Consider the following 24,638-nt stretch of genomic DNA (forward strand, 5'->3'; position numbering starts at 1 on the left):
TAAGGTACTCTAAAGTGTTCCCAAGTTATGAGTGTAAGACTTGCACCATTTACTCCACAAAGCCTACAACAGGCAGGTGAGAGACAGCAAGTAAAAGCTAATGGTAGAGGACTGAACAGAGTTGGAAGACAACAACACAAACTGGCAGGAAAAGAAAGCACATGTCTGTTGAACTTGGAAAACTCCCTGACAGTAAACCCTACAGCTTCAATACACCAAATATTTCCCCTGAAATTAGGATGAGGGGTGAGAGGAATGCATGAAACTATAAAGTACAAGTTGAGGTACATCCAGCACAGGGAAGCCTATGACCACTGCAAATCAATTAAAAACTGTGTTACATCAAAGCCTCTAACTTATGTTACCAACAGCTATTTACTGTAATAAGAATTTAAATTAATTCCTTCATCAGTCAAAGCCTTTCTTCACTGCTTGTTTTGAGGAGTCATAAATTTATTTTTGAATAATGTGGCATTCACGCTCTTAATTAATTTCCTTGATATGGTAACAACAGCCTGGAAAAAACCCAACTACTTCCAGAATAACATCTTCCTAAAGTTTTTTAAAGATACATTAAAAGTCTAAATCAAAAATGTGATCTAATGAACAGTGAGCAAGACTGACCTGATAGCATAAAGGTTAGTACCAATAGGAGACATAATGGTTAATACTGATAGAAGACATCATAATGTCAACAAGAAACAAAAAGGCATTACTTCTGCAGTTGCATTTGACAAATTTTTTCATTATATCCTGTGGTGAATTTAGTAATATGGTGCTTGTGCTACTAGCATTTGCTAAATTACTCACTTCTACCTTTTCCTGAGAATAACAGCAATATCCTTGTCTCACAATACCATCAGTTATTTTCTAATCTAATGCTTCATTGAAGAGCTGCAAGCATGGCACCATTTCATTTACTTGCATAACAAAAGTGAGTGCCTTAAACCAGAAACAGAAAACATTCCTTTTTTATTTCTTAATACTGTGGTTTATTTGGAATAAACCAGTTTATCCATTTTTTAAATATTCAGCTACATTGCCATATTAAAGGTGTATTTGGATTTATGGCTGAAAATACAGTGGAATGATTCACCGTAGTCTTAAAACAATCAGGTTTAACAACAAGTTACCCAAAATTTAAAATTAACACACTTAGAATTGGGGTCAAACCACCATTCCTAATTTAAAAAAGAAGATGAAAACAACAAACCACAAAACCAACCTGCCCCCCCTCCCCAAGTAATACCTCAGTGTGCAGAATCCTCACAAGGAGAAGCCATGTGAGTTACTGCTAACAGGCATTTTGCTCATGCTCTCCCTTTCTCACACTGAGACCATTACTCAAAAAGGCAACCACCCTCAAAAACACTCCACAAGATGAGGCCCTTCTAGAGATAGAATATAATTTATAGGGAGAGTAAGACTGAGCTGCTTCTATCATCAGAGACTTCCTTTATTCAGGAAAAAAACCCAGCTCTGTGACCATCTTTCACACGATCCACTGAATGTTAACACCCACCCCAACCCTGAGCCTGAGCTCAGGAAATCTATGGCCTGGCAATCAAATGTGGCACCTTATTCTCACATAAAATAAACTTCCCATATTCCTCCTGAATGACAATGAAGTTTGAATTAATATGAGGCTTGTAAGACCTGTGGGGTACTCAAGAATAACAATATGCCTGTACTTTCCAGGACACCAGAGGCTGAAAAAATGCCTCCAGTGGGAGATGATTTTTAGCAAAGAGTTTAATGCTTCCAGAAGGCAAGCAGCACATGCACATCCAACTACTGTGACTTTTGTGGAAGGCACACTTAATTATTTTTCCTAAGAAGAAAACACCCTGAATTACAGTATTTGTGACCTTAAATCCTTTTTCCCCTACTCCATACAAGGACTATTTTGTTTCATTTAAGTAAGCACTAAAACATCTGTTTACAGAATTGTTACTATTAATAAAACATAACTTGATAAACACTGAATCATACTTTTTCACATGCTGTAAATCTTTTTATCCTCATACTTATTTCAAGAAAACTTAAATAAAGTATTTTGCCATCTTCAACTAGGAAAAGGCTAAATAACCTTTTTTTTTAAGATTGTCTAACCAGCACTATTAAACACAGACCAACATCAAGTTTAACAGAAAAAATAGTAATTTTAAATCTCATTCATGACCTCCTTTCAAAGCTTAGAATGGGACAAAACACTGCAATTAAGCTTTACTTCTAAAGCATTTTATCTGATTAAGTTACCTTCCTTCTGACTTTACAGGTTGCATAACTTACCTAAGCAAAGCAGGTGTCCCAAACTTAAAAGGAGTCTTTCTTTTCATGTTTGTTTTCTTTCCTCTTTTTTTTTAAAGTTTTGTACAACATTTTTGAAAACTGAGTTAATCACAAGTCTATTACCATAATGATGAGTGCTCCATCTCAAATATCAAACAAACACCACTCCTTTTTTTTTGAGGGCTCACTCTACAATGCAAGCTTTGAAATACAGCTTAAAGACAAACAGATCTAGTCAGGTTAGATAGGAAAGCCTAAACTATCTATGCCTATTAACTGCTATAAAAATAACTTTTCCTCTTCCACACAGTCTAGCAGCAGATAAAATTTTATTAATAAAAAACAAAATCAAACCTGAACAAATTAATTAGTGGTTTAGGTCATGTGTCAGAGCAGTTTTTCACTAATTAGAAGATAATTAATACAGATTACAACATAACAGAAGTACTAACCAAGTCCAGCAAGGACACTTGTAGAGAAGAATCATTCACAGCAAACACAAATAAAATCAAGCTAGGAACAATTTAAAATGAATCAGAGCTCTCTAGTTTTCAGAACTGTTTAATATTAAACTCATCTTTACATAGAAGTGAGTAGATGCAATTCACATTACTTGGCACTATCTGCAAGAAGGATGAGGTTGGAATGAAGTAATCAGGATATTAAATCCTACTGTTAGTCTAAAAAAGGGCATTTAAATGTGTCTAGTTTGATCATTCAGTATGCAAAGTGAAAATATTTTCAAGGCATTTATTTTCACTTGTTAAAAAGGACACAAAGAAGTAGCACAGTTTTAATGGCATGTACATATACCTCTAATCATAAACATATGTGCTTCAGGATTGATGGGGAAGGCCCTATCTTGAAATACAAATATATGAACGGGTAATGGAATTTCTCTGTCATAAGATTATAGCATTAAAAGTCCTGTGAACATCAGGTTCACCATCATATTCCTGTGACCTAGAACCACAGAAGCATGCTAATGATATTAGAGCAAACAGATTCAAATTGGACTGGTACCTTTCTAGTTTATTACAAGTATAAGTCAGGGAGAAGAGTATCCTGGCTTAGTAAATTTTAGTAAACTTTACCTGGCTATCAGCACCATATCAGATACTAGTAGATCTATATTATGTTTAAAAAAATTGTCAGCTTCACACTGTCCATAGGCTGGCACTCCTCAAGAACTGCTGGGAAATTATATCTGCTTGAAAGATGGAAGAGGGCACCCACTGAGGGTCCCTCCCCATCCCTGCATACCCCACTGGAGCTATACAGTGTGACTCTGAAACACAACGCCCAGCTAGACACAGATTCCTTAGCTATTAGCTTCCAAGTTCAGTGCAGATATCTCAAGCAGCTCAAAACCACAATTTTACAGAAAATCCTCAAAGATGCAGGAAACCCCAGCCTTGGCAGCAACAATTTCTATTGTTTTCTGTTTGTTCTGTTACACACTCTTTCCCTTTCCCAGTTACATCACTATGCTTAGAGGTTATTCACCATTTCCTGAAAGACGCTTTTTTCCTCAGAGCACGGCAGCCACTGCACTGTTCTGAACTTCTTAGATGTCTCTCACCAACCTGATTTTCTCCAGAATCTTTAAGGAAGATGCTTAAGCACTATTTTGTGCACTCTTGCACACGTTTCCTTCCACCACTGTTTGGCTCTTAATGAATAGAGAGTTTCCTTTCCTCAAGGTTAGCACTGGAAAAAATAGCACGTAGGAACAGTGTAGCTAAGGAAATGAAGGTAAAATCATATGAAGGGAAAACAAAGTGACACATTTCTTCAAAGAAAAATTAAAGGAAGAAGTGTAAAGAAGAACTAAAAGCAGTAATAAAGACTGAAAAAACATCAAGCAAGAGCAGACCATAAGCTCCTCTCCCATATTTTCTCCCTGCCCTGCAGCACAAACATGCTGTCCCACAGCAGACATGACTGATTTCAAAGGAATTCCCAAGCTCCCCAGAGCAATCACATGCTGTCAGACACACACAAGTGCAAAAACAAGGACACTAATTGGTTTAGGACTCTGCTGTGTGGATGATCCCATCCAAACCAAACCCAGCGAGCCAGCAGCACATTGGCATCCCTGAATGTTGTCAGTGGCATTTCCTGTCTCAAGTAAATTCAGGGAGCAAAGAAAAGCCAAACCTAACTGAAAGGTATATGCCCTGCTCCTGACCAAGCAACTAATGAAAATCATTCCTGTTCTAGATCAGTGAAGATGGGAATGTTCTGTAACAGTCAAACTCCTTCATCTGGTGTAGCCAGGAACAGGGATTAACTCAGACTAATGGTGTCAGAGTTACTGATCTTTCCTTGTGTTTCACTGCAGCACGCCTTGGGCCAGGCATCCAGTCCCATTAGGATGCCGATAGCCGATGTTATGTTTGATCCAGTTTCTGCATTCAAAACTCTTTCATAAAAAGACTGTTTCCCACTCTATACCAAATCAAAAAGCTTCATAGAAATGTGCAGGAATTACCAAGCATACAGCACATTTGTAACTAGCTTAAAATACAGACAACTACTAAGTGTTGCACTAGGAATTAGCATCCAACAATAATACTGTTTTGGAAGACTCTGGAATGTGAGTGTCACACCGGTGAAGACAGGAGCTTTTTAAAATTCACTTAATGTAATTTCAAAAACAAGATATTTAGTAGAAAAGGTACACAGGTGTCCCATAGTGCTAAAATTAATACACTAGTTTCTCTCCATTAAACATGCAATACCTCTTTATTCTTGGCATGTCTCCAGTGTATGACTGAATCATAACAAGATCTGTAAGCACTAAAACCAAACCATACAAGAAGCCATACAGAAAAAGAGATAACTATTAACAATGAATTACTGTCCATGTAAAAATTTCACCAAGTTAAATGAAGAATATAAGTATTCAGGAACATTTTTGACACATCCACAGTCTTTTCCTCTATCACAGAAAAAGCACTTGAAATGTCCTATTAAGGCACTATTGCTTTTTTTTTTTTTTTTAGGATTCACTAGCTTCATCCTACTTATTCTGAGATCATGCCATGTTATTGTCTTTCTGAAAAAGTGCCTGAACCTTAAATCTCCTGTGAGCTCAAAATGCCAGCACAATTCCACAGCTCAGAAGGACAATACTAAGAATCGACTACAGGAAGAGCTCCTCTGACCCTCTGTCCTCACCTCTCTGTGAAGAAATGCATTTGATTAGGATCAAAGATTCTGCTTAAAACCTCAGGAGATCCAGGAGAGAAACTTCCAAGGGAAAGACATTTTAAATCAGATAAAACAGGCTGCAGTATGAGGAAGGGAAGTGCTGAAAGCAGGATTGTCAGAGCCAGCTGCAGCAGCACAAGTAACTTGCCTAATGTTTTGGGGTGTGCAGGATGAACAGAACAAATTTAGCCTCAGAGTGAAATGCTGAGCTGAACTTCTCACTGTATCCAAAATCAGGAGGTACTCTTTACATTTACCAGCCACGAGCATCCTCTAACAGAGCTAATCCATGAGTCTAACCAATGTGAATGGGACAGAAGAATAGGGATTCAAACTGTGGAAAAGAGCAAATAGGGGTTTGAAAGGCAAGGTATCTTTTCCGTGCACATTACAGGCTCATTTAACAATGAGCAATCACAGTTGTGCTACTGAGATTTTCAGTCTGTTTCCCCCAAATGCTTGTTTTCTCCTTCTGTGGCACTATTTATCTTCCATTCAGTTTCTGTGAGCTACTTACAAAACGAAGTCGTAACAGTGACAGTCATAATAACGATAGTCCTTTCCATCAGATTTATAAATTAAATCAGTGAAATAACTACAATGAGAAAAATAATTACTAAACCTATCTAAACTCCTGGATCGTCTCATGTACTTAATAGTCCCTGCATGCCCAAAAGCATTTGAACAGACACAGAAAAAACAGCAATAAACTTTATTGTAAGAGCAAAAACCAGTTGATAGTAACAAAAATTTCTTGCCCCAGCAGGGACGATTTTAATGTTGAGCCACATCATTATTGATGTTTTACAAAAGCAATTAAAATCTGCCTTTGCAGAAACAGTTTCTCCACAATTACTGTATATCCCTCATCATGCTCTACATTTTTATTTCATTTACAGTCTACAAAGCTGACCTCTCTGAACTGATAATGCCACAGATCATGGTATTACTATTTGGAACTCATCAGTACCCTTCAGTACATCACACTTTTAGTAAGCAGTCAGAAAGGGGCAATCAAAATGCAACATGGTGTTCTCACTAAAGCATCTGGCCACATGAAAAAACCTTTGTTTAAAAACCATACAGTGGGACACCTTCCAGCCAGGTCTTTTATAAGCCAATACTTGTTAAAGTAGTTCTTAAATAACAGAAGGGGGAAGAAAAGCTACTTGTTTGAGTAATGACACTCTTTCTACCCATAATGCTTTGATGACAACAAAAAAATTGTAATTTTGTTTAAATAGGAGTATCTCCAAAATTTCCAATTCAAGGCACACAGAACAGAGGCAGGTGGCATGTACCACATTATGCCATTAACCTCAGTGATTGATACATACAAATGAGTGACGGGTGAATCCTTTAATCATAGTCATGGTCCCAAGTTACTGACTCACTGTAGCTCTGCGTATTCGCACTGAAAACATCATTTCAATCCCATCCAACTTTCTTAAGTCTTTTAAACTTAACTGAACTCCCTGGCATGAGTTCATAGAATCACAGAATTCTTAGTTAAGGGGTTGGAAAGGACCTTAAAGACCATCTGGTCCCAACCCCTGTGCCATGGGCACATCTCCCACTAGATCAGGTTGCTCAAGGCCTCATCCATCCTGCCTCGAACACAGTTTCTCCAGTTAGTGCCCTTACTTTTCCACAATCTCAGTTTAAAAGGCAATTCTACCCCCTAGAAATCGCATTAGGGACATGGTACTCTCCCGGGGTGTGTGGAGGGGGCTGCAGGGGCCTCTGCGAGGGGACGCCGGGGCTGCCAAGGGCCAGACACAGCCGGCTCCAGCTGGCTCCCAAAGCCCAGCCACAGGGCACCGTGGAGCTCCACAGCTGTCACAGGTGCAAGAAAGGGAAAAACACTGCCTGGCAGCGAGGAAAGACGCATGAGGGAAAGCCCTGTGAGCAGCAAAGAGAGGAGGAGGAGAAAGAGAAGAAGGAGGAGGTGCTGCGGGTGCTCCACTGGATTCCCCTGCCGGCACTGGAGAAGAGCAGAGCGAAGCCGGTCATCCCCCGCAGCCTGCGGAGGAGCGTGGGGCAGGAGCGAGGAGCAGGAGCGAGGAGCAGGAGCGCGGGGCAGGAGCCCGGAGCAGGGCTCCTGGCAGTAAGTGCACAAAGCCTGCGGGGACCCACACCGGAGCAGCCTGCTCCTGAAGGACTGCACCCCTGCAGAAGACCCGCACTGGAGGAGTTCTTGGATCCCCAGAGCCCACAGGAATGCCCCAGGCTGGAGCAGGACATTGTGGAGAAGCAGAATCAGCGCAGAGGGGCTGTACTGGGCTGACCACAGCCTCCACTCCCCATCTCTCTGCACCACTCGGGGGAGGAGATGGAGGAGTCTGGGTCTGGGATGAGAGACTGAAGCTGAGCATGGGAAGAAGAGGGGTGGGGGAAGGTAGCTGTAGTTTCTCACCACTCTATTCTATTTTTAATTGGCAATAAATTAAATTAATTTTCCCCAAGTCGAGTCTGTTTTCCTCATGATGGTAACTGGTAAGTGATCTTCCTGTCCTTATCATGACCCAAGAGTTATCCCATCTTATTTTCTCCACTGCCCTCGTGAGGAGTGGGAAGAAGAAAGCAGCTGGGTGGGGGTCTGGCAGCCAGACAAGGTCAACCCACCATACAGTGAAATAAATAAAACAACGCAGGCAAAACTGCCCCCCTCACCCCTCCTTTGTATGTCCTTTCAAAGGAGATAGAAACAGAGACTTGATGAGGCCACTACCCTCCCTCTGACCCTCCTTAAGCTGCATTTTGGCACAAACAGTCACTTTCCTGACTGGGAGCCAAATGATACTTTTCCTCAAATAGGAACTCCCAACTCCTCCAATTTTTATTCTTCATTTGGCCTGTCATCAACTTCTTAAGTCAAGGCTACTCTTCCCACAGTCACAGAAATTGAAAAGAGACTATTTTATCTACTGTAACCAGCAGATTATAGTGAAATCAAGCAGCACATACAAATACTATTTAACATTCTGGCATTCATGTATGTACAGATAAATACATATACATACACACTCACTCTCAGGTGGACAATCCAGTATAAATTCTACACTTCAGCCTATATATAATATTGGTATCCTTGATCTCTTTTTCATACAGACAGACACTGCAACTATCATGAATCCGTAACTGCTAACCACATGAGGACAATTAACAGCTGAGCAAATAATGGTCAATGTTTAAACTGGGAATGGATGGACAACTTCACCAAGACAGGTCAACGTGACTGAAACTGAGAAAGGTTATGTTAAGTATAAAGGGCTCAACCCTGAAGTAATTTCCTTCGGTTGTTTTTTATAATCAGGTCTAATGACCCATTGTAAAACTATGTTTTGTGAAAGCATTAGACAGACACAATATGGACTAAACTCAATTCAACCTATGTCCCTCATCTCCCTAAGGCCTAGGCTAAAAGCAGACTGTACACAAATACTCTGGTCCCACGCCTCCCACCCCCACAAACCCATAATAACATGAGATTTGAGAGCATGTCTAGAAAGGAAGGGGGAAAGACCTCAATCTCTGAAGACCCAAATTCAAAGCCAGAAAATAATAATTTCTCCATTAAGCAGTTAACATTTCTCCTTTAAAATACAGAAGAAATGTATTCTCTTGCCGACTGTAACCTGCTTATAGCCAAGCTTGTATACACACACAGGCATTTTTTAAAGACAGATTTTAGAGTGATTCATAAAAAGCTGACTTGAGCAGTCACCATAAAGACACTCTGCAGTTCCAGAGACAAATCTTCAGCTTATTAGAGCATACCATAGAAACTGGTCATCCCAAATAACTTTTATATGCTATACAGAAATTTTACTAAGTGATGCAACACACATCAGTTATAGGCCTGTTTTCACCTAGCTCACAGACACTACAACTCCTTAGCAATATTTTCCTAACATTCTATGTCATCGTAACACCTCACTGGGAAACTAAGCACATGAGTGGGTATGTTGCCGTAATGTAAAAATTGCTGTAATCCAGACTTAAAATCTGGGGAATGTGGAGATGAAATAAGGTTTACTGAACTGTGAAATCAGAACCCTGCATGACTAAACCATTCTGTTTTATCAGGAAGAAGGAGAGACACACTGGCTACACAATTGTGGCCATCACTTTGAGAAACTCAGTTCTGAGACTGTCAATGAATTATTTTGTCTAGTTCCTCACAGGCAGTATAGAGGTTTCAGATTACAAATTACCATATCATATGAAAAGTACATGAAGATGCCTCTAGTTAAAATACATCTTGGGACACAGTATAAATATTAATTAGACATGACCTGCATACAAATACTGCACTGCTATTGAAGATCGCTTCTGGAAGTGACAATTTACCTGCTAATTAGGAACTTTCAAAGATTCAATTCAACACTTATGATAAAAGTTAGGATGGCATAAAAATGAGAAATCACTAATCCTCTTAAAAGTCTCTCTCTCTTTTAGCTGTCAGTGCAACAACAAATGTGCACATCCTTTTCCATTTTCTGATGAAACAGGATAAAAAGATAAAGTGACATAAAAAGTGTTTATCAGAATTACCTCAATGGAGAGTTGGGAACTAACAAGTACACTGTCTTCACGCATATGTGGTAAAGACCACCACAAAGATATATTTCTTGAAACAACCATCTCTTGACCCAGCAGAATGGAATTGGTCTGAAAACATCTTCCTGACAATGCCCTTAAGACTGAGAAATAAAGCTAGAAGAAACCCTTTCATATTTCATACAAAGAGTTCTAAATAATTCCAAGAAATCAATTTTCTTTGGGAGTGCAGCAAGCTTTCAACCAAATCCAACAGGGAAGCCATTTTCATGAAAAACTGAAAAGATTACTATTAGGAAAAAAAAAAAAAAAAGGAAAAAAATTCTTTCTACAAACTTTCCCTTTTTGTAAACTGCGTACTACAAAATTCAATCATCCAAGAAGAAACTAAGGTACCACTTAAGAAATGGGAAGACAGGGTAAGCTAGACTTTTAGACTTAAAACTGGCATCAGGGTAACCTGTTTCCACCTTGGAATTTGGACAGAAAATCCAGACAACTTAGGCTGACCAACCTACAGAGCTGTCCTACAGAACACAGACACTATGAAGTTCCACTTACTCACTCAATTTTTTTAAACATTCAATATATAATATCTTTAAAGCTTTCAATATATACATAACCACACTACAAGAGTATACCACCCATGCAATGTTTAGCTTTTCTTTAAACAAAAAGGTGAAAATAATTGTGTCGTACAGCTATGACAAACACCCATCTTAAAAGTCACAGGTGTAAGCTGGCTCTGAATTCAGAATTCATATTTAATCCCCTGTGCCACACCATCTCAATCTCCTGAAAGCATTAGCAGCTTCAGAAGCTGTTGTCAAAATGTAGATTCATGAAAACAAAGGGTTACATTTCATTTGATCTAACATTAAATTAATCTTCTACCATGTATCTATTTTGTATAATAAAATATTCTAATCAACAGTCCTGTTATCTCCAGTATTTTACTTCACTTGGATAATGGAATTTCACAGTTAGACTCTTCATAAAACACAATGAAAAAGAACTTCACATTCTTCTCCATTGGTAGATGATTCCAAAATACATAAAACAATGCAGCTTATTGAAGTAAAATAAATAAATATAAGTAAAAGCTCCTATTTTTATGTCTGGCTTTTACCAAAGTAAGCCATTATCCGATGCTATGATCTCTGCCAGCTTGAGTCTCCTTCCAATTGCAATTTTTATGTCGCAGATGGGTTACAGTTGGAAAGAACCTCTGGAGACCACTTTGTCCAACTCTTTCACTCAAGGAGAGCCACTGAGAGCCAGCTCCCTAGGACCATGTCCACAGTACTGGAATACAGCCAGGGATGGAGTCTCTACCACCCACCTCCCCCAGTAACCTGAGCCAGTGCTTGGTCATCCTCACAGTTACAATGTGTTTCCTGGTGTTTAGAGGGAACCTCCTGTACTTTTTTGTGCCTGTTGCCTCTGGTACTGTCTGTGGGCACCACAAAAACAAGTCTGTCTCACTTCTCTTTGCACCCTCTCTTCAGGTATTTATAGACTTTGATGTGATTCCCCCTCCCTGAGCCTTCCCAGGCTCTCCTATGAGGAGAAATGATCCAGTCTCAGTCTCTTAACCATCTCTGTTTAACTCACTCCAGTATGTCAACGTCTGTCTCAAAACAGAGAGCTGGTTTTCATTCATTTTTTTTCCAATGAAACTTCAGAAATCCTGCATTCCATTACCTTTCGGGAAATTCCTGATGGAATTGGCACTATGTATGGAATTCAGCAGCTCACTTTCTCCTTCTAATTCAAATCACTTTTAGTAAGCTAGAAAGGAACAAATATCTTTCCAAAAATTCACACTTTTAAAGTTTAAATGTTCACTAACATTCCTATGAACATTATTTTCCAGCATCATATCAAAGTTTAAAACATAATCTAAAAATCCGTTCAGTGAAAATCATTATTTTAACAGCTGCTGCTAGATTATTTGTACTCTTTAACATTCAGCCACCACAACCTGAGTAATTATGTTATCAAAAAAGTAGTAATATCTGGAGGCAGTTTAAATAGTACAAACCTCATTTTTGTAAAGGGAGGGCATGCTGACCCAAGTTATCATCCTACTCCTTTAAGAACTAATAAAATTGGGGAAAAAGCAGATAGGGATCGAAAATACTCTTGTAAAAATCATGAAGCATCGTCATTTCCAACATATTGTCAGGAACACCATGACGTTTCTGGGAAAACAGTTTGGCTTATTAAATAAAAAATATGTACTGAACGCATTTCTTCTTTGTTTGTATGGCAAAGTAGTTTCTACCTCCCAAAAATAGATGCCATAAGTTAAGGACAATCTGGGAAAAATTTTGGTTGGGAGTACATAAACGTACAGGATTCACTCCTGAAAGCATTCAAAGCAACATGAAATCTTAAGGCCTTCAAACCACAAATTCTAGAAGCCTTACACCACACTACACACTTCTGTAATAAAAGGTTTTTTTTCCTTTTAAAAATTTGAACTGCTTTAAACTTTCATGCTGTAGTTAAAAAAAAAAATCATATTCCAGCATTAAAGTTACTGACAATGTCTTGTGGACTAGACACTTGTTTATATTGAAAGTACAGCAAATTAAACTAAAACTTGTAATTTAAAGCTTCATGGAACAGTAATTTTTATGGCCTGATAAGTAATGGAGACAAACTTAGGTAACCCAGAAAGACCCAGACAAATATATTTATTTAACAGCAAATGTTTACTGATCGGGCTACAGAAACAATACTGGGGTTTTTTCCCTCCTTTGCTGCAAAGTACTAAGAGTACACACACAAAGCCAGAGAGAACAAGGAACAGAGTTACAAAAGAACATTAAACCAGAAGATAATTTATCTGCCCTGCTGAGAAGAGCTCAGGGAGGTAAGCCAAAACACCAAAAAGAGGAAAATACCAAAGAACTAAACAAAAGAAAGTAGAAGTGTAACACTCAACTAAAATAGTGCAGGAGATTTATACAATACTGTACACCAACCTACACTGATGAAACAATTTCTTGATGTCTCCTCTTGACCATTTACCTGTGAAACCAACAGCCCACAGAGCTCCTGACAGAAAACATCTCTGAAATTATCACTTATACAAAGCATACATGACAAGTATAGCACTGCCCAAACATTCAACTAGAGCACAAAGCAAGTGTTAGGGTGAAAAAGAACACACCAGCAGCACTTCTGCTAATGCTTACATGTTGCCAACTAGCTGCAATTAGTTCAAGTGCGATGCTTACCTTTGATAGTTTCCTCCACAACTTCTACTACACGATCTATCTGCTGAACCTAAAAAAAGTCAGAAGGTAAATACCTAAGTAGTGAACAACCGGACATACTTTCATATTAACTAGTCTTTCAAGAGTGTCTTTTTTTGGATTAAGGGGGAGTAAAGAATTTTGAGCTGTGTTTTTAGCCAATTTTTATTCTCTGTGGATCTTGGTCAATCTGCCAAAGGTAACTTTAAAATTCACCACCCAATTTAAACCAAATTTTGTTCTCAAAAATGGCAAGCTCCCATAAGTTTGGTAAAAATCACCAAATTGCTAGAAAAAAGTTCAGACCTTTAATGCTGTTCATGGTCCGTGACAGGCAATGGTGAACCAGGCACTCAGCACCTGGGTGCTGGGTCAAACAGACAAAGTGCTCCCTCCACCAGTCTCCACAGTAAAATAGTGGATGGTGAAGAAGACAACAAAAAGCTGAGGATATTATTAGGGCAGAATATAGGGGAGAAAATGAATGGCGTACTGGAGGGGAAAGACACTGGAACATAGGAAGAAATTAAAAATACTGTTGCGAAATATAAGAGAACAAAACATTCTCCTGAACTTGATGCAGGCTGTGTTTGGAAATGGAGAGAAAAGCTCTCATGGTTTTCACAACACAGAATAATCTTTAATGATCTTTATATAATGTCTGCAATAAAGACAACAAATTTATGTTTTAGTGTTACATTTGACAAAATTCACCATTAATGAGATAAATACTTCAATGATTTCTTTATAGATATATCAGTCTTTATTTAATAAAGTCTATGGCAAACACACTGTAGAGATTTTGGCATATAAACTAAAAGGAATCAACATTAACATTGCAAAATTAAACACTTAGGAATTCTTGAAGCTGAAGTTATTTCCAGAGCTTTCATCCAAACCACCTATTCCGTGTAATTCTACTATAGATATTTACATACAATGCAGGAAAGGCAACTTGTCACGCTTAAGTCTGTTTGCAATTTTTCCACAATATTCCTTTTTAAACACTGCTTCTCTAAGCTGTACATTACATTAACCAGATTTACTATGATTTTAGCAGTCTTTTCTTTGGAGTTTGTTTTCCAGCTTGTTTCCAAAACAAGCAGAAAAGCACAAGTTGCAGATGCTTCAAGAGAAGAACCCGGTCTGCAACAAGGAGCTTGGAACTTGGGTCCCTCGTATCAAAGCCATTAAGTCTCTGCCCTAAACCACTGAGTTTGTCATTTCCTGTAAATACAAGACTGCACAATCTTGTCTACTTCACATTAATTCTTCCAATCTGTCTAGTAGAAATTTAAAAAAAAGCTCACCTATAGTTGGAAGTCTGATTTTAAATTCCCAACTGATGTCAGTGGGAGTCAGTTCCTTTCCTTGTCTGGGTGCTGGATCAAGTCCATGTAAAAGTATTTTTATTTTTCTTTTTTTTTAACCTTTTGAAATACAGACTTTCAAAATAGGGATGCCCACCATTTCAGATGTTTTAATACAGTATATTAGTTATGAATTCTAGACATTAAGTTATAGTACTGCTAATATCTGCATTTTAATAATTTTATTGAAAAATAAATATATTTAAATAATTTTCTGAATCACAAGCATTCACATTACAGACACACATATCTGGCAGTCAACTTGTAAAGAAAGCACACATAAGCAGTTCTATGGAGCACATGCATATTTACATACTTGTGTACATATCCATTTTGGATATAGTTTTTAAAATTCTGACTAAAGATATTTAACATATGTACTTTCTACTAAATGTTTAAAAAATAAATAGAAAAATTCCACTTGAAAATAGAAGTGTACATATTTAGAACTACAGACAGGGAGCAAAGTCTATGTTATATTACCTAAAACACTATTGCTATATGTCTCAGTACTAGACTGTTTACATTCATAACCATTTTAATCATTTAAAATATGAGAAATCTGGGTGATTCATAACCTGAGCCACAAATTACTTTCTGCATTCTGCATCTGAGGAATTTTTGCATTGCTCCAAATCCCCTGTTGAATAAAGATAGAAAAAACCCACCAACCATTATATTGAATCTTCATTTTATTGGATAAATTAAATTATTCTCAATATGTCTGTCAAGAAGATGCCTCACGTAAGTAATTAAAAATATAGGTCTGAGAGATAATGAGATCTGCACCTAGAAATGGATGTTTGTTCTGCCTTACATGTTATTTCCCACATTAAATATTTTTCATTTTAAATTATTGGAAATTATTTGGCTAAAGCCCCAAGTGCTGAAGAAGAAAATGTGGAATGCTTCCAGTCTGCTTTTATGAAGATAAAAGTATCTTAGAAAATGTGAGGTGAATCTGAAGTGAGAAGAGGGAAAGGTTTAGAAAATTCTTATTTGGAAAAAAAAAAAAAAGNGAGTTGAAGGGGGGGGGGGGAGACAGGGGGAATGAAAAAGGAAAAAAAAAAAGACAAAGTCATAGTAATGAAATTTTCTTGAATATTTAAAGGTCTGCTGTATTCCTTCCCCCACATCTCACTAACCTTATGGATAATTCTGCTCTGGACTGGTATCAAAGATATGTGTAAACCTACAGAGCAGAGCTCCAATAATGTCTCTCTCCATCAGGCATCAGGAAGTCCATGAAGCAGAGAGACATCCTGGTGGTGCATGAAAGGAAATGACACCATTCCTCAGCATTGGTTCCACAGATCTTGTGGGACCTTGATTCCAGCACAATTAAGTGCATTTCAGACTTAATGTCCACTTCAAATGGTTCTCCATTAGGAGGTGAACAGAACAAGAGCTACAGACAGAACAGAGTTGACAGCTGAGTAGAACTATGCAAAAAGAAAAAAAAGAAACAAAATGCTCAACCATCACAAACCAGGGCTGATGCAGAAATCTGGGCTAAGATTGATATGGGCCAAGAGCACAGGCAAGGTTCATGAACCGATGGAAGAGTAGCCAAAGTAGGAAACTGTCCAGCGAAAAAACAAGGATAAAGAGCTTTATCAAAGCATGAAGGCTGAGTTGAAACAAAGGCCAGGAAAAATCTTTGACTCTTCCTGATGGGATCAGAGATAGGCATAAGTGCAGCTCAGCAATCATTGTATCCATAATAACCCTGCACTACCAAGCCCCCCACTAAACCATATCCCTAAGCACCACATCTACATGACTTTTAAATACCTCCAGGGATCATGACTCAACCATTTCCCTAAGTAGTCTGGTCCAATGCATGACCACACTTTACATAAAGAAATTTTTCCTAGGATCCGATATCAACACCTTAGGAGTGAGCATAATATCTATACAGAGCTACTTGAAGTAAAACAGTCTTTTTTTCTCATCTTGGAAAAAAACCCTATACATTGATTCACATTGACATAGTTAAGAAACAAAATGGTCACTACACAGATAAAATAGTCTGTCTTAGGTAATTAGAACATAATCCTGAAGATTTAAACTCCAGTTCACCAGCTCTCAGTTTCATCTCACCTTGTTTAGGGATCTCTGCCAAATGCTGGATGTTGAAAGACTACTCAGCCTATCCCCCCTCTAAAGCCAGTAAAAGGGAAATACACGGCTTCCAAAGGCACCTCAGGCCTTCTAAAAATCTAAATTATTTTAGAGATAATTATCTTCATTGACCATAAAGAGAGCTGAGCAAAACAGACTCTCAAATTACAGCACTTAGTCAAGATAAATCTGGGGCTTAATACATAACTTCAAAAGGCATGTGACTAGCCACCCTGGCTTCAGAGGGATAACATCTCTGTTTTAAACCTTTGCCGACAATACTGGCCATGGTAATGGGCATTACTCTGGGTTAGGAATATATCCTGAAAGGAGGATCTACACAAACTTTAAAGGGAAGGGGACTACCAGAGATGCACATAAACAACTGATTTTCATTGCTAAACACTGACACAGCTGAAGGATAATTCTTATCTAAATTAATTGCTACACCCTTTGATTTTATAGTACATAACTGCTGCAGAAATGAACATTTTCTATTTGCACATCCAATTTTCAGTTTAAAAGCAGGTGCTTAACTGACACTCTTTTCTGACTTTCCAGGTTCAAGTGTCCTATCTGAATATCAACATGGGAATTCAAAAGCCAAAGCTGACCAGCTGAGATTTGTATGAAGTCATTCTTAGCCATAAGTTACTAAAGAAGAGTGTCCACCTGTTCTCAGGTTTTCAGCATGCTTTAGAAGAAGTTCTGCTAATTCAAATAATTCAGAGTACAATTCCATCAAATTGGGCTTTCATGAAGTGCATATCGGATATTTGCATTCATGCAAGGCTCTGTTTTAAAGGCAGCAGACAGGCTCCCAATCTTGAATGCAGTCTGGCCTTATAAACACTTCAAGGTAGGCAAGTATCACTATGTCTGTTTTGCAAACATCATCAAAACTTTTATGAACTGAACCACAGAAATACCATACAATGTATCTTCCTCATTTATGAGGCCAAAGCAGTAGGGATGTACGGACATTTGGCTTCTTGGCAAGGCTCCAGTGATTTCCTTTCACAATGGCACTGCTAAAGCTCCGCTCACTGGAGCATTTTACAAATGAAGGAATAAGGTACATTAAACTTAAAAGTGTATACCAATTACAGATGTACAGCTTGAGAAATAAAGTGCTTGCTTTTTGTAATGCACTTAGCACTTTTTATGCTGCACCATCTCTTTTATAGCAGCACTCCTTGTGTTATGTGCTGCTGCTGGGAGTGTTCAGCACTCCCACTAATCACATTCCAGAGTTTCAAACTGGATATGAAAAGAAAATTACTTAAAGCTTGCCTTATACAGTAGAATAGCCAGGGGAAAGGGTTAGTTGGAGGTCAGGAGAATGCAAGGAGCCTTGGCAGAGATCTTTCCATGGCTATGTATTTCTCCTGGAAGCAGTGGCTTCAGGCTCACCTTGGCCAAAGAGCCTGCAGTGCCCTACCATGCCTGGGACCTGCACCTTCTGACTCAAAGAGCAGCAGCAAAGGTGGGGGTTACAGCCTTCCAGAGCAGCAACACTGGATCGGTTGTGTGGGTTTGTGCAGATGAAAGAATAGGCATGAGAGACTTCCCTCGGGTGATGGGTGGAGGGCAGAAGGTGATAGGTCTTTGATGCTAGATGTTACACTGGGAAAGATAGAGAAGGAAGGAGAATTGGAGTGCTCATTCAGGATTCATTCACTTGTGGAGCTGTTGTATGCCTTCAATGGAATACATATGTGGCTTAGGCCCCATGCTTTCAGTCTGCACAGCAAGTTTGAGGATTTCAAAGTATGGATACACGGGCCTTGTGAAGCCTCTTAAGACCTATAAACTCCCAGCAACCTGACCAGAGGTTCCAACACATAGGATCATTTGGAGATCAAGCACCTTAAAACTCCAGAAAATGTCAATGAAATAAAATATCCCATTCCAATGGCTGAACTATCACTGGGAGCAAGCGTTTTGCATGTTCTTGTATGCATCTCAGGAAGTGAGGAAACACTGCCATTACCTACATCCATTCACGGGTCCCAAAACATAACCTGTCAGCTAAAACTTTCATTCCCCCTTGTCTCTCCTTTTCCTTCCCCTGTGATCCCCTCAAAAGAATCAGCACAGTCACACATCCTACTTCTCAGCAACTAAAAATGAAAAGTGAGGGATAACTACATAGGAGAAGTGATGTCTCTTTGCACTGCATGAGCACTTGAGTTTGAAGCGAGTACACCACAAACACAAAGGAGTACACTTTGGAAACCACCAGAGGAGAACTGGCTGTGAGCCTCTGTAATGCATCATTATGTGCTTCAGGTACTTTACACCCTTGGCAGGTTTATTACTGCCTAGAATTTTCCCGTTCCACAAAAGAGCTCCTTCGCCTTGTCATGTGACATTATGGTTTGCCTTACACACAGCCTATGGCAAGGCCTCAACCCACATTATGTTTATAACGTGGCAATTATTTTAAAGAAACACAGAAACACAGTAACATCACAAATGGTAAGAAGGATATGAAGTTGCCCTTCCTTTCCTTCTTTCCAAATCAGAGAAGAAATAAAGAACAGTGGAAGTTCAGTCCTGTATTTTTCAAATGCAGATCAAAACAAGCTCTGGTTTACTAGAATTTCTCTGGTGGTTACAACACAACTTCCTCCTCCATCATAACAAGAGGAGCAGAAGAGCCTCTGACACACTGCCTTTAGAAAACCACCCTGAGGGAGTTCTAATTGCTGGTAAATAAACACATTCTCAGACAACACAGTCTGTAAAATAAATATTGAAATAGAGAAAAAAAAAAGGCAGGGGAAAAGAAAATAGCAGAACTTATATAAGCAACAATAAATCAACTATGTCTCTCAGATAAATTGAAGACAAGACCAACCTGGTATTACAGAAAGATTTTCAAAACTGTACCATTAATGCTTAAAACTTTAAAGTAGAATCAATATCCTATTGCCAACAGAACATCTTCTATTTCTCAATTCTGCAAAAACTGCCTTTCAAAAATATTTTGCAATAGTAAGATAACAAGTCTTGTCCTTTAAATACAGTCACCCTCTCACACACATTCTTTATAAAATGGGAAGAAAATCTTAAATGTACAAACTGAAAACATAGACAATAATATGCTGTTAGCTTTGTTTTTGTAAATAGCTTTGCCTCAAGGTTGAGACCTTTCAGAGCTGAGGGATCTTTTATTTAAAGCACAGTAAATTTTACCACAACAATGGCAGCCAGAGGACAGTGTCCTTATTGCAAAGACTACATTTCAGTATTTTCAGGTCTAGTTTCCAAGTACTTGGGAACACTGTATTAACACCTAATTCATCTCCTAACAGAAATCTTTCTGTAAAAATACTAATATTTTTCATATGAAACATTGGTTCTAGGTACTCAAATGAAGATGATGAGAAGAGGTTAATTTTCAGAAATTACGTGTTACCTAAAAGAAAATTTTTAAAAAGAGTGGAAAAATGTAAAAACAAAAAAATCAAACTTCCCAATTTTAATAGGTTAAATTCATGAAAACTGAAATATCAAATTACAATCTTGGTCAAAGAAAGGATAGTGATTTGTTCATTTTTGTCCCCTCTGTCTACATATGTGAAGGTATTATACTGGCTATAACAACCAATTATGGATCAAAAACTTCATGGCCTCTAAACAAAGAGGAAATCCATTCACCCATTTTACTTTTTTCTTTTCCAAAGGTGATTCAATGATACAGTAGTACCACATCCCACAGAATACTGAAAACACTTTATTACTTAAGTCAGTGCTCTGTGGTTTCGTTTTCGACGTAAAGCTTGGTAACTGTTTAACAAGTCAGTCACCAGTGGATTTAACTCTTCAGACTGCCTCAGATTTAAACAAAATAATAATTGCTATTTTCCATTCTGCTTAATAGTGTGAAGTAAAAAAACAACCACCAAACCCTCACCTGTGTCTGTGTAATTCATATGCTCTAGTCCCCTATGCTTCTTCCACTGATTTTAACAAAGGTCTTAAGGCTTGTCTTAGAGCAAATAAACTGTGATATTCTTCAGAATATGGTAACTGATACCTTCATCCTGGATGAAGCCTGGAAATTTTCAGGCTTCAAAGGGCACTGAAAGTCAGCTCCAACAACAGCATCCTTTTCTCTCTTCCCTCATGCCTCAGCCGAATCAAATCACCCTTGACTGAAAGAAGGTTTAAATGTCGTATAATGCAAAAAGATGAACAGAAGGAGGAAATGGCAGGAAGCTTCTCTGCTGCTTTTTCCAGGAGAAAGGCAATAGAGTCTAGATATTGACATCGACCTATAAAAAACATTTATGAAAATCTTTGATTTCTAAAGATACATACCCCTATAATACTCAAGCCTTTCAGGTACTCCTGGCGAGGTTGGGCTTGTGGCACACAGCCTGCTAGAACAACTTTCTTCTTCCCTTCTTGAGCTTTCCTAAAGAAGGGCAAACAGTGTGTCAATATTATTTTTTAATTATAATTTTCAACTTCAATACAGTCATATTATGCATGTGACAACAGAAAGCAATCACAATGAAGACCTCGCCAAATCAGAAGCAACTTGAGCATGTCTGAGCCTCAGAAACCAAACAAACCAACACAAAAGAACCCCATGTGTAGCTTGGGTTTGGGGAATATGTACAGAAACCATGACCGTTGCATATCTTGGACAAAAACACAACCTTGAAACCCCTGATCAAGTTCACTTAAGTTTACTTGCCAAAATGGTAGAATAGAAACTGGCCAAGAAAGATGGGACAGAGTAATTAACATTGATTCAAGAAGTTACACAGAATGCAAGGGACAGAGGACAGGATACAGGCAGGAACCCCTAGCTCAGAACAGACACATTTATGTAGCACCAGTCAGACCTGACCAGTTACATCAGTTTTCTGATGTCTACTTAAAACATTTATTTACTTTGAAATATGCAGTTACTTTAAAATGTTTAAGTATTTAAGCATATTGAGCACTTTCAAGCTTTAAGTACTTGCCTCTGGCAGAGAAACATTTGTCTGGATACCTTACATAATTTCTTAGCTTTAACGCTACCTTAGCATAAGGCAGGAAATCAAAACACTAAGATGAAATGGTTAACACCGTTCATCTCATTAGTAACATTTTTACTCACTTTGAATTCAACAGTGAATATCAAGTATAAGCACTGAGTCTCTAAACTGATGGAAGGCCTGCACAGAACTAGCAGCTGCACTCAAAACAGTGAGATGCAAAACCTGCCAATGTCCATTAAACTTTGAAGATCATCCATTACCACATTAACCAACAGACCAACTGTGTTAACAACTTGCAAAACACAAAAGAAGGAAAGTGCTGAATAATATTAGGAGATTTGGTAGGTCTAACATATTATGGGTTGCTCAAAGAACAGTCTTTCATGGTTGCATGTTGTATCACGGCTTCTGTCAAACTGGAGCCTGGATCTTTTTTCCAGCAATGTATGAATTCATGAAGTGTTTACCATTATGTTGGAATAGGCTAAGACACATCACAACACTTTTCAGAAAAAATATCCACAATACACAGGTACTTAGACAATTTTATATTCTTCAGCTTGCTTGAGCTGTCTGCAAGATGAATGCACTAAAGGAAGTAATGTTCAACAAGCACATGAACACTAAATGAGTATCTGTCAATCTCCAGCAAAGGCAATTATAACAGAAAAACCCCAAACCAACCCAGAGTGGTACCACAGAGAGTTTCCCTGCTCAGAATTTTCACTCCACACTGTTATATGGACAAATCTGTTTACAATTTACAGCTCAAATGAAAGCTCAAAACAACACACATATTGCAAGGAGATCACAGGCCATTTTGCTAAATACCTTGTGTTGGCTGCTGCATTAAAATGTGGTATTTTAAAGGAAAGAAACAAACACAAGTGAGAAATAACAAATAAATAGATTATGACTGTTACTTCATATCCATATCCAGTACAAATGCAGCAAATATCTAGAAGGTATTTGATTTTGTTTTAGTGGGACTTTCAGGAAATATTGGGATATTCATCATACAGAATCTTGTTGGTCCTCTACTTGCACACTGAGTGTATAATATAAATGCACATCTTTTCATCTCTTCCTTGATAATATTTCTGTGGGTAAAGAACTATGATAAGAGGCTAATTTAGTATATTTCTTCTGCACAGAACATAGAAACATGTCTCCAAAACCTGTAATCCCTCTTTTCTTTCAGTGGTAAACATTTAAGGGTTTTGCAAAACTTCAGTGGAGGTTACCAACTACATATCCAAGAAAAAATAAGAAAATAAAAATCATACTTCATGCTTTACCTAAAAATGTCACATACACCATGTGACACTCCACTAACTCAAAGGATAAAAATCACTACTTATATAGTCTAAGAGACTCAACCTAATGCCTGGAGGCAAGACAATAAGCCCTGTCTCCAGCAAACAAAGCACACATCCCTAGGCAACTTGGCATCTGGTATCATCTGCTGCAAGCAACAGCCCGCTCCATCTACTTGAAAACCTGTGAGCACCACAGAAGAAAAAGCTTTTATTCATGTCTTTTTATATGAGAAAAAAAAAATAAACAAAGTTTCCCTTGACACGTTAAATGGCATTTTAATGTTATTTCACAGCTTTAACATTTTGCTATATCTTCTGGGAGTATAACTAGAGCAAGGGGGGGGGGAAAGTTAAAATGAATATTCTTCATAATAAGCATTGCCTTCACTTAACTTTTAAAAGTTGTTCAGGTCTCTACAGAGTAAAGAATTTTGTACACTGAGATTTTTTTTCTTTAAAATGCAATTAAGTGGAAATGCCAGAACTAAATTTTCAATCATAGCAAATTTTCGTTACCTTCATAATTTACCACACAATACATAAACCCCACAATAAATGAAAAACGATTGTAAGGAATTATGATTTTTTTTACCTCGTTTTCAAGAAACCGCTTCTCAAAACATGCATTCCAGTGCTATATTGTCACCTCCTTTTAATATTGTTTAATGAGCCTTACTCATATTAACAAAAGCCTGCAAAAATTATCCTTCAGAAATCTAGTTAGCAGGAGAACTGTATTAGAAGAGCCTTTAGTCTTCAAAAACATAAATTGTAAGGAGAATAATGCCTCAGGGAATCTAGTAGGTGGCATGAATAAATATATCTTCCCTTTTAGAGCCCTTTATATTTTTAAGTTACATGAACTTTACCTTGAACTTGAAATTTAATTGACTCATGAAACATCTTCTAGAAATACTCCTTTCTAAAAACTACTTGCAAGATATACATCTGAATAGAAATTTAATTAGAGCAATTATTAATTATTTTTTTTTTTAAGAAAGGAATTATTCAAGCTACTTCCCAAGTAATGGGTGGGAAACAAAAACCAAGTAGGAAACAACAGAGGTGTGAAGTGCTGCATACAGCAGAGGACTCATACAATATTTATACTCCATTGCAGAGATAATGAAATATGTTCCATGTATTCTGCCTTTAAAAAGCAAATTTGAGAATGGAACTGGAGAAGTTCGGCCTTGCCCATGAGCACTTGTATTAATGTTAGGAACCTTCCCAAACTGGAATATTTTTCTTACAATTCTATGTAGTTTGTTGCATGGTTCCTCTAATTTTTATTTTTTAAGCTCCAAGAAAATTTAGTCAGTAATACAACAAAGAAACACCTCCCACCCTCCAAAAAAAGCTCCCCATAAGCATTTACTACATCAGCACTGTGTGTATAGCAACACTGCTGGACACCATGGCAGGCAGTGCAGGAAGCTGTTCCACTTTTTCATGACTCACACAGATACACGGGTGGAACTACCA

At 38.0% G+C, this 24,638-nt stretch overlaps 1 protein-coding gene across 1 annotated transcript in view; it reads right to left on the reverse strand.

Annotated features, from left to right (window-relative positions):
- Positions 1 to 24,638, reverse strand: part of CDKAL1 (CDK5 regulatory subunit associated protein 1 like 1) — a 380,101-nt gene that overhangs the window by 239,489 nt on the left and 115,974 nt on the right. The window contains exons 6-7 of the mRNA XM_041426743.1: positions 21,161 to 21,257; positions 13,320 to 13,368 (exon numbers count right to left, since the gene is read on the reverse strand). Coding sequence (XP_041282677.1) covers positions 13,320 to 13,368; positions 21,161 to 21,257 — 146 coding nt within the window. The remainder of the gene's footprint in view (positions 1 to 13,319; positions 13,369 to 21,160; positions 21,258 to 24,638) is intronic.

This window comes from Onychostruthus taczanowskii, unplaced genomic scaffold (genome assembly GCF_017590055.1).
Source record: "Onychostruthus taczanowskii isolate IOZ18803 unplaced genomic scaffold, ASM1759005v1 scaffold94, whole genome shotgun sequence".
NCBI lineage: Eukaryota > Metazoa > Chordata > Aves > Passeriformes > Passeridae > Onychostruthus > Onychostruthus taczanowskii.